This window comes from Rhinatrema bivittatum, chromosome 5, assembly GCF_901001135.1.
Source record: "Rhinatrema bivittatum chromosome 5, aRhiBiv1.1, whole genome shotgun sequence".
Classification (NCBI taxonomy): domain Eukaryota; kingdom Metazoa; phylum Chordata; class Amphibia; order Gymnophiona; family Rhinatrematidae; genus Rhinatrema; species Rhinatrema bivittatum.
The window spans coordinates 229,617,487-229,634,716 of NC_042619.1; the positions used below are offsets into that span (position 1 = coordinate 229,617,487).

The following is a 17,230-nucleotide window of genomic DNA, read 5'->3' on the forward strand; positions in this document are numbered from 1 at the left end:
TTTTTTCCTGATTTATAAAGTTGAACTGCTTTTGCTCGCAGATCCTTTGACAGTTCTTTTGCTTTCCCCATGTTTCAGTAACCACCAAACCAGTGCATCCCTGGATGAAATGCACAAGGGTTTCTTAAATAAGAAACTCATTGACTATTGATACAGACACTAAATTACAAATCAAACAAGGAACAAGTTTGCATATCTACAATTCATTGCCATCTCAACCTGTGTGTGTGTAAACCTGTGTGTAGATTATCAGCCCAAACATTCAAGGGTGTGCAAACGTTTGAACAGGATCATTTTATTTCCCTTATTGCTATGGCTTGTTTAAGGATTGTGCTATTCTGTGATGTATAATAGTTTAATTTGAAGCACATTAAAAATAAGTGTTTTGTCTGATAACAAATGTTTTCTTTAAATGCTACATATCTTACAAATTCTTCCAGGGATATATAAATTTCTGAGCCAACTGATTATAATAGTGAGGGGGGAAAAAGAAGAAAGGGAAATGGGGGGATGGGATGGTGAAGGAAAAAAGAATGGGGGATGAAAAGGGGGAAAGGAAGATGTATGGAGAGGGAGTCCTGAGAATATAAACCAAAGATGGGGTTATTTCATCCACACTCTCCCCCCTCTTTCTCCCTTTCCTTCTCTCCCCCCTCCCCCCCCCCCCCCTTCCTCTCCTGTTGCTATTCTTTGTAGTAAATAAAATTAGTTCTATTTTATGGGACCTGCCAGGTACTTGCAAAATTTAAAACAAATTGGAGAAAATTATTTTTCACACAATGTACAGTTTCCTAGCGTGTAGCCAGATGGACTCAGAACAAGTGGGTATAGTGTGCTCGTGCTAGCAGTTGGAGACGGATCTGACGTCAGCACGGGTACATATACCCACACAGGAAGTGAGACAATTCAGTAATTTCCGTCTCCAAAGCAGTTTGGAGAGCCTGCACGCTCGCTGAGCGTGTTTTCCAATACTACTTTCTACTTCTACTTTCTATATTCTACTTGCTAAAATTCTACAGAACAACGAGCCCCGCACTCCTGCGGTGATACCCTCGGGTCCCTCCCCCAGTTGAGTTTCCCGGGGTGATTTCCGCGATCCCTCGGAGGTCTATGTCTCGGTCCGGTGGCCGAATCGTGGCAGGGATCTAGCCCCTGAGCGAGAAGGGCTCGGGCGTGGCTGAGAGGCGCCTTGGTCCCGGCGTGGACTTAGAGGCAGTGGGTGCATTTCCTCAAGCGCGGCGGTGAAGGTATTTCCCCTCTCCCCCCGCAGCCGGAGACCGCCCGGGTTCCAGCCGGGAAGCGCTGAGGATCAGGTAAGGCGCGTATATCACTTACTTTTGGTCTCCGAGGTACGAGGATCGGCGGCGTTGCCTGCATGCGGCACGCCGCGGAGGTCGCCATTTTGTTGGCCTTGTTCAGGTATTGAGCGCCCATGATAGGTGCCTGTTGATGGGCGTATATTGCTGACCGCATATTATTGAGCGCACATTGTATATTATTGCATGTATATTGCTGACCGCATATTATTGAGCGCATGTTGTCTATTATTAAGCGTATATTGCTGACCGCATATTATTGAGCGCACATTGTATATTATTGCATGTATATTGCTGACCGCCTATTATTGAGCGCATATTGTATATTATTGCATGTATATTGCTGACCGCATATTATTGAGCGCACATTGTATATTATTAAGCGTATATTGCTGACCGCATATTCTTGAGCACATATTTTTGTGCGCATATTCTTGAGCTCATATTCTTGAGCGCATATTATTTTAAAGCGCCGGCGTCCTGCATTCACCAGCCGCGATGGAACATTTAAATGCCCCAGTGTCTCTCGCGGCGGCGCCTCCTGATTCCGGAGTGAAAGCTCTTGGCCTCTGCTCAGCATGCCAGCTTAGAGCCACGCAGAGCGAGGAGCCAGACTCCCTTTGTGCCCAATGTGAGGAGGCAGTGGGAGCCTCGGGCCAGGACCAGTCTCAACCGAGGTTTGTCGACAGTTCCCCAGGGGCCACCCCGGACTTAGCAGGCAGTCTCGAACAACCAGGGATCCCGGGGGACCTGGTACCCAGACGACTAGAGACCGCTTCCATTTCCTGGGTGGATTTGTTTAAAGGGATTCATGCCTTTGTACAAATGCAGTCAGCTTCCAGGCCAGGCCCTGTGGCTGCTCCAGCTGACCCTGCCCCTGGACCCTCTCGCCCTTATCGTGGGCACCCGCCTCCGGGCAGTCCAGCTCAGGCGGACCCTGATGTCTCGGAGGGCGAGTCTGAACCCCCCGAGGAGGGGAACTTCCCTTCGGCTTTGAGCCATATCGAACTATGAGGCGGTTCTTTCCCAAGGAAGATCTCTCCGACCTAGTATCTCAGTACCTGACGGAGTTGGCTATTCCAGGCCCCAGCACTACGGAGGCAGCTACGCAGAACCCCGTGCTGGAAGGTCTTCGTCCTACAGCCCGCCATTTTCCCTTCCTGCAAGCAGCACAACAACTGGTAGATTTGGAGTGGGCTGCGCCAGCGGCCTCCTTCAAAGGGGGTCGGGCCCTGACGAGCATGTACCCCCTGGACCCGGCAATCAAAGGATATGCTGGCGTGCCCTCAGGTGGACGCCTTGGTTAGCGCTGTGGTCAAGCGCACTACCATTCCAGTTGAGGGGGGGGGTGGCCCGGCCCGGCCCTCAAGGAGGCTCGCGACCGCCGACTGGAGGAGAAGCGGCCTCTCGGCCCACCATCGCCCGCTGGATTAAAGAAGTTATCAGAGCGGCCTACTTAGAGGCCGGGAAGTCACCACCTCTACAAGTCAAGGCTCATTCTACCAGAGCCCAAGCAGCATCTTGGGCAGAGTCTAGGATGCTGTCACCCGCAGAAATATGTAAAGCGGCGACATGGTCCTCCCTCCATACCTTCTCCAGGTTTTATCGTCTGGATGTCCAGGCCAGGGAGGACACAGCATTTGCGAGGGCGGTCCTACGCGGGCCTCAGGCAGCCTCCCGCCCGCTTCGGGAGTAGCTTTTGTACATCCCACTTGTTCTGAGTCCATCTGGCTACATGCTAGGAAATGTTGAGATTACTTACTTGATAATCTCGTTTTCCTTAGTATAGACAGATGGACTCAGCATCCCGCCCGGCTGCCGGTATACAGGGGTTTCACCGATTCAAGGTAAGCCGTATCACTTCTTACATGAGTGCGTCCACTCTACCAGGTGTCGACGCCTTCCGGTTGGGAATGCTGGCGGTCTCCAGCTACTATCAATCGGTCAGGGGAATCCTGTTTTCACTTTCTCACAGGACAAGCAGGATGGTTGTCCTCACAAATGGGTGACATCGAGGATGGAGCCCAACCACGAAAAACTTCTGTCAAAGTTTCAGGAACTTTGACTGGCCCCTACTGGGCATGCCCAGCACGGCACCAACCCTGCAGCCAGCAGGGGACTCCCTTCAGTCTTCTTTTTTCCGCGCAGCAGTAGCCACGCGGTAGAAGAGCTCTTAACCACGTTCCTGACAGGAATTTAGAATTATTTCTTCTGAAGAAAAATTTGCCCCTCAGGGGTCTCTCTTCGATAAATTTTTCGGTCTGCGGAACTTCGGTAAGTTTTTGCCGTCGTTTGGTCGACTACCGTCTAGTTTGGCCCTCGAGGCCCGTTGGCAGTCGACAGTCCCGCGGCTAAATTTTTTGGCCTATCACCATGGCGTCTGGGTTTCGTCGGTGTCCGGACTGTACCCGAACTGTCAATCACAGACCCTCATAGAGTCTGTGTTTTGTGTTTAGGGAGTGAGCATGATGTTCTGACTTGCACCAAATGTGCCTTAATGACACCAAAAGGTCGCAAAGCCAGAATGGAGAAGATGGGGCTTCTCTTCCAAGCTCGTACCCCAACGCCATCGATTGCATCGACGTCATCGGAACCGGCACCGTCGAGGTCTCATCATCGACAACCCTTCGGTGACCGTCCGCCATCGATGACTTCACGGCCGTCGACTCCCGTTCCTTCCCCTGATGATCGAGGGGATCGGAAAGAGAAACATCGCCATCGACGTCATAAGTCTCGGCCTGTCGAGGAATCGACGTCATCGACCTCAGTACCGACCGAGCCTCCGCCAAAAAAGTCTCGATCAGAAGTGGCACCGTCCACTCCTGTTTCGCAGGCACCGAGGCAACCCTCACCCCCTCGGGGTTTGGGAGCCGCGACTCCACCGGTGACAGTGGTCCCTCCGGCTCAGCCTCAGCCTCCCTCTCCCGTCGAGCCGGGTCTCGTTACCCCTGGTCTCCGGGCAGAACTGGACCGACTGGTCCAGGAGGCCATCGAGAAGGCGATGCTACGGTTCCAGACTCCTCCGGCACAGACTCCGGCACCGAGAGTGGAACCGGTCACCGAGCCGATTGCAGCAGCACTGGCACCGCTGCTAAACCGGATGGAAGCGCTCATGTCAGCCCTTCCACCGGCGATACCTGTGTCACCGACACCGGCAAGACCGCTGTCACCGACAGGTTTATCATCGGGTGGAGAAACACCGTATCGAATTCCCCCTTAGGGAATTGTTCCATCGATGCCAGGTTGTCCCTCGCCACCGATTTATTCTTCGGGGGCGATACGCACCTCTGCTCCACCGAGGTTTCCGATGCCGACACCAATTCCATCGAGACCGACACCGGTTCCCTCAATGCCCACACCAGCACCGATACCGGCACCGATTCCATCGAGGATTTTCTCGATGCCCCCGGTGATTCCACCCGATTTTTCGGAACCTCAACCGGGGCCTTCAGGTATTCAGCCCCCTCGAGGTCCTGCAGGTCATCATCCAGATCCTTATGATACTTGGGGTGATGATACTTCTGCTGACACCGATAATTTGCCTTCACCACCCTCTCCTGCGGAAAGTAGAAAGCGTTCTCCCCCTGAGGGACCTCTCTTTCATAAATTTTGTGAAGGAAATGTCAGAGTTGGTCCCCTTCCAACTTCAATCTGAACAAGATGACAGGCACCAGATGATGGAATTGCTCCAATTTCTGGATGCCCCTAAAGTCATCACTTCTATTCCCATTCATCAGGTTTTTCTAGACCTTCTTAAAAAGAATTGGGAATCTCCTGGATCTGTTTCCCCAGACAACAAAAAAGCTGACTCTACATATCTTGTACAGTCAGCACCTGGTTTTCAAAAACCTCAATTAGACCATCATTCTGTAGTCGTAGAATCAGCTCAAAAGAAAGCTAAACGACTAAAGCCACACTCTTCCATACCTCCTACTAAGGAAAACAAATTCCTAGATGGTATAGGTAGGAAGGTATATCAAGGAGCTATGCTGATTTCCAGAATAGCTTCTTATCAGCTTTATATGACTCAATATAATAGGGTCATCCTGAAACAGATGCAGGAATACTCAGAGGCCTTACCTGAACAGTTCCAGCCACAGCTTCAATCCCTCCTAAATAAAGGATTTGAAGCTGGGAAGCATGAAATAAGAACAGCTTATGACATCTTTGATGCTTCCACTAGAATTTCTGCCACGGCCATCGCAGCCAGACGTTGGGCTTGGCTTAAATCATCTGACCTTCGTCCAGAAGTTCAGACAGGCTCTCTGATTTACCCTGCCTAGGGGATAATTTGTTTGGTGAGCAAATTCAACAAATTGTTGCTGAATTAAAGGATCATCATGAGACACTTAAACAGCTCTCATCCATTCCTCCTGACTTGCCTTCTAAACAGCCGTTTAGGAAGGACTCCAAAAAGTCTTTCTTTCGGCCACGAAAGTATTATCCCCCATCAACCAAGCCTAGGCCTGCACGGTCTTACCATAAGACTCAGCCTCGCCAGACTCGTAAACAAAAGCCTGCAGCAGCTCCACAACCTGGCCCTGTGGCGGGTTTTTGACTTTCACTTAGAGAGCAGTTGCCAAACCCCTCTTCCAGCTATACCAGTAGGGGGACGGCTGTGCCACTTCCTAGAAAGGTGGCATCAAATCACCACAGATCAATGGGTGATAGCAATCATTGCACAGGGTTACCACCTCAACTTCCTATCCCTCCCTGCCGACTCCCCACCTCTGCAGGCGTGGAGAATTACCAATCACTCTGCTCTTTTAGAGCAGGAAGTTTCTCTTCTACAATCAAACGCTATAGAACCCGTTCCTCCCTTACAACGAGGATTAGGGTTCTACTCCAGGTACTTCCTGATCCCAAAAAAGTCAGGGGGACTTCGTCCAATCCTAGACCTACGGGCTCTCAACAAGTACCTTTCCAAGGAGAAATTCAAGATGGTAACCCTGGGCTCGCTGCTCCCTCTGCTGCAAAGAGGGGATTGGCTATGCTCTCTAGACCTGAAAGACGCATATACCCACATTGTGATCACACAATCTCATCGCAAATACCTGCGTTTTCTAGTAGGCCGAAACCACTACCAATACAGAGTACTACCTTTCGGCCTGGCATCCGCACCACGGGTCTTTACCAAATGCCTCGTGGTGGTAGCAGCATTCCTCAGGAAGGAAGGTGTCCACGTCTACCCCTACCTGGACGATTGGTTAATCAGGGCCCCAACCCAGCAAATGGCTCGGTCCTCCCTGACCCTAACAATTCAAACCTTGCTTTCTCTAGGATTTCTTGTCAATTACGAGAAATCCTACTTAGTCCCATCTCAGACCTTATCCTTCATTGGGGCAGACTTGGACACCTTACAAACAAAAGCCTTCCTCCCTCATCAATGGGCCAAAAATCTGGTGTCCCTAGCTCGCCAGCTGCAGTCTCAACACACAGCCACAGCTCGCCAATTCCTCATTCTACTGGGACACATGGCCTCCTCAGTTCAAGTAACTCCCATGGCACGTCTGGCCATGAGAGTCACACAATGGACTCTAAGACTACAATGGACTCAAGCTCTTCAGCCTCTGTCCTCCATTGTTACAATCACCGACGCACTCCGTCTGTCTCTTGCCTGGTGGACAAATCAATGCAACCTCCTACAGGGCTTGTCCTTTCTTCCACCAGATCCCCAGGTAATCCTCACCACCGATGCTTCCAACATCGGGTGGGGAGCCCATGTAAACAATCTACAAACTCAAGGATACTGGTCACTAGAGGAAGCCAAACACCAGATAAATTTCCTGGAACTGCGAGCAATTCGCTATGCTCTCAGGACCTTTCAAGATTGCCTATCGAACCACGCAATCTTAATTCAAACAGACAACCAGGTGGCCATGTGGTACATAAACAAGCAGGAAGGCACAGGCTCCTTCCTTCTGTGTCAGGAAGCTGCGCAGATTTGGGCGGAAGCCCTCTCCCGCTCCATGTACCTCAGGGCCACCTACCTCCCGGGAGTAGACAATGTATTGGCAGACCAGCTGAGCCGTGTCTTCCAACCACACGAGTGGTCACTCAATCCTTTGGTAGCGACCTCTCTATTTCACAAGTGGGGATATCCCCACATTGACCTCTTTGTGTCTCCTCAGAACCACAAAGTGGACAATTACTGCTCTCTCATTCGGAGCCAGCACTCTCGGCCGAGGGATGCGTTCTCCCTCACGTGGACAACCGGTCTGCTCTATGCTTTCCCTCCACTTCCTCTTCTGTCGAGGACTCTCGTGAAGCTGCGTCAGGACAGGGGAACTATGATCCTGATAGCACCGCACTGGCCACGCCAAGTGTGGTTTCCCATTCTCCAGGATCTCTCCATCCGCAGCCACATTCCTCTGGGACAGGACCCGCATCTGCTCACTCAAAACGACGGATGCCTCCTCCATCCCAACCTCCAAGCCTTGTCCCTGACGGTATGGATGTTGAAAGGTTAGTCCTTCAGCCATTTAACCTTTCGGATTCCGTTTCTCGTGTCCTGATCGCTTCACGAAAGCCTTCCACAAGAAAATCTTATTCCTACAAATGGAAAAGGTATACATCATGGTGCACTTCTCAGTCCCTTGATCCCCTTTCCTGTCCAATCTCTAAATTCTTGGACTATCTCTGGCATTTTTCAGAATCAGGTCTAAAGACCTCTTCCATTAGAATGCATGTCAGTGCGGTAGCCGCCTTCCATAAAGGTATTGGGGGTGTCCCTATTTCAGTACAACCCCTTGTAACACGCTTTCTTAAAGGCTTGCTCCATTTGAAGCCACCTTTACGTCCTCCGGCCCCATCTTGGGACCTTAATCTGGTTCTTGGTCGCCTTATGAAACCACCTTTCGAACCTCTTCACTCCTGTGACTTAAAATATCTCACATGGAAAGTGTTATTCCTTTTGGCTATCACTTCAGCTCGCAGGGTTAGTGAATTACAGGCCCTAGTTACCTATCCGCCTTACACTAAACTCCTGCAGGACCGGGCGGTACTCCGCACTCACCCTAAATTTTTGCCTAAGGTAGTTTCGGAGTTTCATATTAATCAATCCATCATACTACCTATCTTCTTTCCTAGGCCCCACTCCAACTCCGGGGAACAGACTCTGCATACCCTAGACTGTAAACGGGCTCTAGCTTTTTATCTAGACCGTACAGTTGCCCACAGGAAGAGCACTCAATTATTCGTCTCTTTCCATCCTAACAAGTTAGGACAACCTGTGGGTAAGCAGGCTCTTTCCTCCTGGTTGGCGGACTGCATCTCCTTCTGCTATCAGCAAGCTGGCATTCCTTTTCAAGACCGTGTTAAAGCACACTCTGTGAGGGCCATGGCGACTTCAGTAGCACACCTTCGATCGGTGCCGCTTCCTGACATCTGCAAGGCTGCAACCTGGAGTTCCCTCCATACATTTGCAGCCCACTATTGTTTGGACAAAGCTGGAAGACAAGATTCCATCTTCGGCCAATCTGTCTTGCCTAACCTTTTTCCAACATGATGTACAAACACCCTTCCACCTTCCCGGTAGGGTGCGGATGCCCTCTCCCAAATTCCACCCCAGTTGTTGTGCCTGTTGCACGCCGTTGGGTACATTTGGTGCACGTTAGGACATCCTCAGCTCGGTACTCACCCATTTGTGAGGACAACCATCCTGCTTGTCCTGTGAGAAAGCAAATGTTGCTTACCTGATGTAACAGGTGTTCTCACAGGACAGCAGGATGTTAGCCCTCACGAAACCCGCCCGCCACCCCGCGGTGTTGGGTTCATTTTTATTTTATTTTTCGGCACTGCCTGTAGCTTTGAAACAAGACTGAAGGGAGACCCCTGCTGGCTGCAGGGTTGGTGCCGTGCTGGGCATGCCCAGTAGGGGCCAGTCAAAGTTCCTGAAACTTTGACAGAAGTTTTCCATGGTTGGGCTCCATCCTTGATGTCACCCATTTGTGAGGACTAACATCCTGCTGTCCTGTGAGAACACCTGTTACATCAGGTAAGCAACATTTGCTATATAGTTAACTTGAACTCTCATATATCTATATATAGTTAATCTTTTCTGACATATATATATTGTTCATGGCATTGCATATATTTGTTCTTCTATTTCTTGTCAAATGCAACTTAAGCATAGTTTGTTTACTGTTAATCGATGTGATATCATTAATGAATGTCTGTATATAAAAATCAAATAAATAAATTCTCACACACACACACACACATACACTGGGATTTGTGGACTCTCTTCTGTTGTGGTAAGTCTAAACTTAACAGATAAATCCTTTTGAATATGGACCTTATTGTTTCTAGTATTTCTTTGATGTGGTCATGTTTATTTCACTAAGTCAATCAGAATCCCGCTTCATTTGGAACTGTGGGTGTTTGTCATTTTGATAGCGCGTTTCTCTTGCATCCTCTGCCAACTCAGTGTCTTCAGTTATTAAAATCCTGTGACTGGACTCAGAGCATTCTGCCAGAGAACCCAGCCAGATGAGCAGGTGGGAATAAGCATTCCAGAAGATGTGCAGATAGGAAATCCAAACCTTACAAAGGCCCTCACGTTTCTGATGATAAAACTGCTGGAGGATTTGATATTGTTTCAGAGCTCCTACTAAAATAGCTTTAGAGGTCTTATTGCACATAGTTATGGAAATTATCAAAACTTTTTTTTTTTAATCTTTCTTAAAACAGGAAGTGCTGACAGAGCCCAAGGCCAGGTGGTTCAGAATTTAAACATAAAAATGATTGTGCTCAAAAAGTGAAGGGTCTCTCTTTGCTGAATCAAACTCTTAGAAATTTTTATTTTAAAAGAAAAATGGAGAACTTTGGACTTTTATTTACTAAACTCTCTTCCCCTAGAGACAGAATGGAGAAAAAGCCTTAGTAAATTGGGCCCATAGACAACGCCCTAATGTTTGGAAAGCGGAGTGGAAACTTCTTAAAAGCAGCCTCTATTTTGGGACTGGAGCATATTTTAGGAGATTCTGTAATTTTGGTTCATGAAAAGCTGCTCTTTCATTCGTATTAGAATATGATAGGTACTTGATATTAAGATCATCATTACGGAAAGTGAATCATCATTTGATGAGGATTAAAGATCAGATTAAACTAGGATGTCACCTATGAAATTTAGGAGTAAAGGAAATGGTTCCTGACCCTAAAGCAAAAAGTGATTGCTCTTGGGGCTTATTTTGTTTTACAAAATCAAGCTAAATGCTGGGTGAAGTTAGATTACCATTTTGGAAATGTATTTGAAAATCATTATAACAAACATTACCATTACCTATTTCTTCTGTGACCCAGACCAATTGTTTGGAATTTAAAAAGAATAATTTGGCAGTATCTGATATTAATTGAATTGGGGGCGCTCTCTGTTTGGTTTAGGAGTCTGTTAAATTATTCTCTGCCTTTTTCTTGATTTTACATTTTCTGAGGAATTATTTATGCAATCTTGTTCTACCCTCACTTAACTTGTTTTCTAATTTGTGGATTTATCTGGTGCAAGCATATTAAGGAGTTTTCCTTCCCTGTTTTGTTTCTATTTAGATTGATAATCTTGTTTTTTATGTAAGATGTTTGCTTTTCTCATAATTGTAAAATCAATATAAAAAGAAAATAGAGCAATTGTGATTCACCCTGCTTGCCAGTGTTGATTTTTGCCCAAATGATTTCCTAACTGATCTGTAATAATCTAAAGTTAACTGCTAAACTGACTGCTTAAACTTTCCTTCCCCAGTGCCTTGTGCTAATAGTCTGCCTTGTAGATATAAATTACTATCGGGCCGATACGGTAAAAATCGCGGGAGAGCAGGCGAGCGCACAGGCCACTCCTGTGCGCGCGATACAGTAAATTAATTTATTTAAATTAGGGCCGGCTGTAAAAAGAGGCGCTAGGGACACTAGCACGTCCTTAGCTCCTCTTTTCGGACAGGAACGGCGGCTGTCAGCGGGTTTGACAGCCGACGCTCAATTTTGCTGGCGTCGTTTCTCGAGCCCGCTGACAGCCACGGGTTCGGAAACCGGACGCCGGCAAAATTGAACGCCTGGTTTTCAAGCCGCGGGCCTATTTTTTTTTTTTAAACTTTTTTAACTTTCAGGACCTCTGACTTAATATTGCCATGATATTAAGTCAGAGGGTGCACAGAAAAGCAGTTTTTACTGCTTTTCTGTGCACTTTCCCAGTGCCGGCAGAAATTAGCGCCTACCTTTGGGTAGGCGCTAATTTCTGAAAGCAAAATGTGCAGCTTGGTTAACAGTGTGCTCTGCCGGAGCGCACTGTACTGTATCGGCCTGTATGCTATTTATGATGAATACTCATGATATTAGCCCTGTGATTTTTGGTAAGTAACGGAGTTTTCAGCGATATTTGCTAAACACAAATTATGAAGCTCATTTTAATGTTTACATTTGTGGGAAAACTCACTGCTCCAAAACAAATATTCAGATAGGATATATTTTGTCATATTATATAGAAACATGTAAAAAAAAAAATTTTTTTTTTTTTTTTTTTTAGGGCGATTAAAGCATTTCAGGAGGTGCTTTATGTAGATCCTAGCTTTTGTCGAGCCAAGGAAATTCATTTCCGTCTTGGACTTATGTTTAAAGTGAACACAGACTATGAGTCTAGTTTAAAGGTAAGTTTTGCATTTCAGTAAAGTATGTCATATTCATTTGAGAAATATATATGAATATTTGTATGCTAGTTTAACATAAACTGATCTGATCTGCTTATTTTTAGTGATCTTATATTTCCTTGAAATACAAAAATTAAAGCTTTTAGGAGTCTGGTCAGATATAGGATCAACAATGAAAGAACAAGTGGATTTGGTTACTTGTTGAGAATTTAATCAGTTGTATGATTAGACAATTTTGATTGTATTTGCTTTCATCTGACCTTGTATCAGCAATTCAGGCATTGGTCTTATCAGAATTAGATTACTCTAAAGCTGTCTTCAGATGGACTACCCACCAGGGGCGTTGTTAGCACCAGGCACAGGGCCTGTGCCCCAAATCTCAGCAGCCCTGCTAATTTTTTCTCAATCTCATCTGGGCCACGGTGGAACTTAAGGGGGAGGCTGCTGTGCCGGGCCCGGTCTTTGCGGTCGAAGAGAGAAGACAGACACTTTGGGCCCGGACCTCTCAGCCAAAGAGAAAAGATTGTTGAGTTGGGCTTGGGCTGTGTGGCTGAAGAGAAGGCTGCTGGGTCTTGTCCATTTGGTGGAAGAGAAGAAGCTGTGACATTGACTGGGCTGTGGGGTCAAAGAGAGAAGGCTGCTGCTGCTGCCTGCACATCCTGGGGAGAGAGAGAGTGTGAGAGCTTGCGTGCGAGAGCAATAGCATGTATGAGAGCTTGTCTGTGAGCAGTAGTGTATGTGAGAGCTTGTGAGGATATGTGAGTAGTGGGGTGTGTGATACTGCCTAGGCACAAGGAAGAGGCCGCTGCGGCCTGCATGTTCCAGAGAGAGAGCTTATGTGTGAGCTTGTGTGAGAGAGATGCTTTTTCTGGCCCAAGGAGGAGGCTGCTGCTGCCTGCCAGTTTTGGGGAGAGAGAAAGAATGTTTGTGTGTGAGAGAGAGCTTGTGTGAACATATGGGAGAGAGAAAGCATGTGTGAGAGCATATCTGAATGTGTGAGACTGCACAAGCTCAAGGAGGAGTTTGCTACTGCCTCTACATTTTAGGGAGAGAAAAGAGAGAGTGCATTTGTTTGTGCATGTATTTGTTTGTGAGAGTGAGCACGTGCACCATATGGGAGGGAGAGAGAGAGCAGGTATTTGTGTGTGTGTGTGTGTTTGTGTATACAAGAGCATATGAGAGAGAGAGAATGTTTGCGAGTATGTGAGTGAGAGGAAAGTTTGCATTCCCCCATTAATCTGCAACAACATGAGTGACTGGAAATCTAAAAATACCAATTGTGGAGAATAGAGGATTTTAAACATCTTTTTTATTGTGTGTGTTTGCTGCTTTGAAATATTTTATTGGTGGTTGAGAAATTTAAAACATTTTTAAGGAGCTTTTAATTCAATATTTTTGTCAGCTGTTTCAAAATATTTTGAGTGGTTTTACATCATGATGTTTTATTTCTTGATTTTATAGTTTGATATTTTATCTGGCATGGTGATGTTTCTTTTTATCCTAGGACAAGCAGGATGATAGTCCTCACATATGGATGACATCGATGGAGACCTATTACGGAAAACTTCTGTCAAAGTTTCTAGAAACGTTTGACTGACACACTAAGGCCACTGAGCATGCCCAGCATGCCATGATCCCTGCAGCCACAGGGGTCTCCCTTCAGTCTCTTTTTTACCACGTTGCTGTAAGCCTCGCGTTACAGGAGCTCTGAGTTTTTCTCACTAATTTTTCTTACGGAAAAAGTATTATTTCTGTCATAAAACACCATATTCGGGTCTCCCTTCGACATCTCGTTCGGTGAGTACTAAAATTTTCAGCATTTTTTGTCTGTTCTAGTTACCTCACTTGGTATCCGCAGGCCATTGACCGTTGCCCAGCCTTGATTCCAATCATGGCCATCTGTTTTAAAAAAATATCTGAGTTGCCCCCAAACGATGTCCATAATAGATCCGCACGACATCTGTGTACTTTGCCTGGGATCAGGCCTCGATGTCCGAGCATGTTCTGCTTGTGCTCAAATGATGCCAAAGGGCAGGCGTGCCTGGCTAGACAAGATGCAGGAACTTTTCAAAAACACCACTCCATCGACATCTTCACAGTAGTCTCAGAAGAAAATTCTTGCCTCCTCTGAAAACATTGAGGAAAGAAGCGATCCGGTGAACATCCGTCTCCGTCCCCATCGGGATCGTCAATCGCATCTTCCTCGATATAGACTAAGGAGCATTGAGAGAAGCGACGTCATCGTCCAACAGGAGCACCAGTTACTGTATCTGCATCGATGGATATCGAGCCGATGACTAAGCGGGTCCGGGTACCTGAGACACAGAGGTGCTCTCCACCGGCATCGGTGTTAGTCTGTGCCACCACATCCAAATGTGGAAGAGCCATTAGCGCCAGTCTTTCCTTCCCCTGTGCCAGTGGACCCAGTCCTAGTTTCCAGGGAAGAAGTGACTTCCATGATTCAGCAGGCTGTCACTGAGGTTTTTCAAAAATTGCAACCTCCACCGACATCGACACCGGAACAGCTAGTACTGGCTCCTCTGCTCAGCAGACTAGATACCTTATTCAGTGCCTTGCCACAGCCTGCACCACCACCGTTGATGGATCCTCCGATGACTCCATCCATGCCATCGATGCCAAAGGATCCTCGATGCTTCCAACTATACCAACTCCTGGTTCATCGGAAGAAGTTGAAGGGGGCTCCGATCCCTTACCAGGTCCATCGGGTTTGCAAAAACCCCATAGGCCATCGATGCCTTCGGTGCCGATTCCTGATCCATCGATATCCTCTCATCCTGGTCCATTGGGCGATGTGCGCCATCGCTCCCGTCGATGTCATTTGATTCTCCATCAATAACTTTTTTTTTTTTTCCTCCATCGATGCCAAAGCATATTCCATATACTCACTGAACGAGATGTCATGCAGATCTACATCGATGCCAAAGCGTCCTCGTCCACAGGACCCACTGGATTCACCTGGGTCACCTTTCCAACCCCACTACAGCCCGTGGGAGGACGTTGACACAGACACGGATACAGAAGACCTTGTATCTGAGCCTTCTCCACCAGAAGAAAGAAGGAAGTCCCCGCTAGAGGACCTTTCTTTTGCAAATTTTATCAAGGAGATGGCAGATACCATTCCTTTTGAGCTGGTGACTGAAGAAGACATCAGACATAAGACATTGGAGGTTATTTAGTTTGTAGACGCACCAAAAGAAGTCATGGCCATTCCAATCCATGACGTGCTCATAGATCTCCAACACTGTTTATGGGAGCATCCCTGTTCTGCCATCAGTTAACAGATGGATGGATGCAACATACCTGGTCCAGCATACACCAGGTTTTCATAAACCACAACTGCCCCACCAGTCAGTTGTCATAGAATCAGCACAGAAAAGGGCAAGGAAGCAAAAGCCTCACTCTTCTGCCCCTCCAGGAAAAGATAAAAAATTTCTGGATGGATTAGGACGAAAGATCTTCCAGGGGTCCAATCTTGTGTCCTGTATTGCGACATATCAATTATAAATGATGCAGTATCAATGAAATCTGTGGAAGCAAGTACAGGACATGGCTGATAATCTTCCTCAGCAGCAACAGATAGCCCTCAGTACCTTTGTTCAGAAAGGTATGGAGTCAGGCAAGCACAAAGTATGAGCAGCCTATGACTCTTTTGAAACCTCCTTTCGTATGTCTGCTGTTGGGATCAGTGCACGAAGGTGGGCCTGGCTGAAGGCTTCGGATTTAAGATCAGAAGTCCAGGAAAGACTAGCAGATCTCCCATGTACTGGAGACAATCTCTTCGGAGAAAAGATTCAAGACACTGTCTCCCAATTAAAAGAACACCATGAAACACTCTTTTCAAGTTGCCACCTGACCAACCATCCTCGGCGAGGAGACCCACCGGAAGGGACACCAGAAGGCCTTTTTATAGGCCTTGAAAGTACTATCCGCCGGCATCCAGTACCCGTCATTTCCGACCACCTCAAAGAGGACGTCCATGTCAGCCAAAGCAAACAAAAACTCAGCCACCTCCGCAGACTGGCCCTGCATCTGGTTTTCGAGCTCATCTCCAGAGAGCAGAATATTTTTTCATCAATCCAAACATCGACCTTCCTGTTGGAGGCCGGATCCATTACTTTATACACCATTGGAGCTTCATTACCACAGATCAATGGATGTTAGCCATTCTGAACCGGGGATACCGTCTCAAATTCACCACGAAACCCCCGGATTCCCCACTCACTCCACTGTGGACGGCCAACGTCGTAACATCTCAACTTTGGCTAGAACTATCTTCCCTGTTAGCTACCAGGGCTGTCGAACCTGTTCCCCGGTCTCAACAAGGCAGAGGGTTCTACTCCCACTATTTCCTAATTCCAAAGAAAACAGGAGGTCTCCGCCCGATACTAGACCTCCACAATCTCAACAGATTTCTTCAAAGAGAAAAGTTCCAGATGGTGTCCTTGGGAACCATCCTTCCCTTACTACACCAAGGCGATTGGCTCTGTTCTCTGGATCTTCAAGATGCCTACGCTCAAATACCCATTTCCCCACAACATCGCAAATACCTACTATTCTTAGTGGGAACAGAACATTACCAATACAGAGTCCTTCCATTCACACTAGCCTCTGTGCCCCAAGTGTTCACGAAATGTCTAGCAGTAACTGCTGCACATCTAAGAAAAAACAGCATTAATGTTTTTCCCTCCCTAGACGATTGGCTAATCAGAAGTCCATCCAGACAGGAAACCCTGCTGCCTTGGAAAGCACCATAAGACTGTTGCATTCCCTGGGATTCCTGATCAACTATCCAAAATCCCATATGAACCTGACTCAACTCTTTACTTTCATCAGAGCAAACCTCGACACCACAGTCACAAAAGCTTTTCTTCCAAGCGACCGTGCAAACAATCTAGCGCATTTGGCAAACTCTCTAATCAGCTGCGAGTTTGCCTCTGCCCATCAATTTCTCACACTACTGGGCCACATGGCGTCTACAGTCCACTTTATCCCTATTTCAAAGTTAGGCATGAGAAGGACTCAATGGACTTTGAAATCTCAGTGGATCCAAGCTGTTCAGCCACTGTCATCCCTAATATGGGTCACCCACCAGTTACGTCTCTTTCTCCGCTGGTGGACAAACCAGCCTGCCTTGCAAACTGGTCTACGGTTCCAGCAACCGACTCCTCAAGGCACCTTGACCACAGATGTCTCCAACTTGGGATGGAGAGCTCATATCAACAACCTTCAAACACTAGGTACGTGGACTCCGCTCGAAAA

At 47.2% G+C, this 17,230-nt stretch overlaps 1 protein-coding gene across 1 annotated transcript in view; it reads left to right on the forward strand.

The window, feature by feature from the left end:
* The window catches only part of LOC115092515 (lysine-specific demethylase 6A-like), a 716,945-nt gene that overhangs the window by 221,504 nt on the left and 478,211 nt on the right, over nucleotides 1-17,230 (forward strand). The window contains 1 exon segment of the mRNA XM_029603412.1: nucleotides 11,830-11,950. Within this exon segment, the coding sequence (XP_029459272.1) occupies nucleotides 11,830-11,950 (121 nt within the window).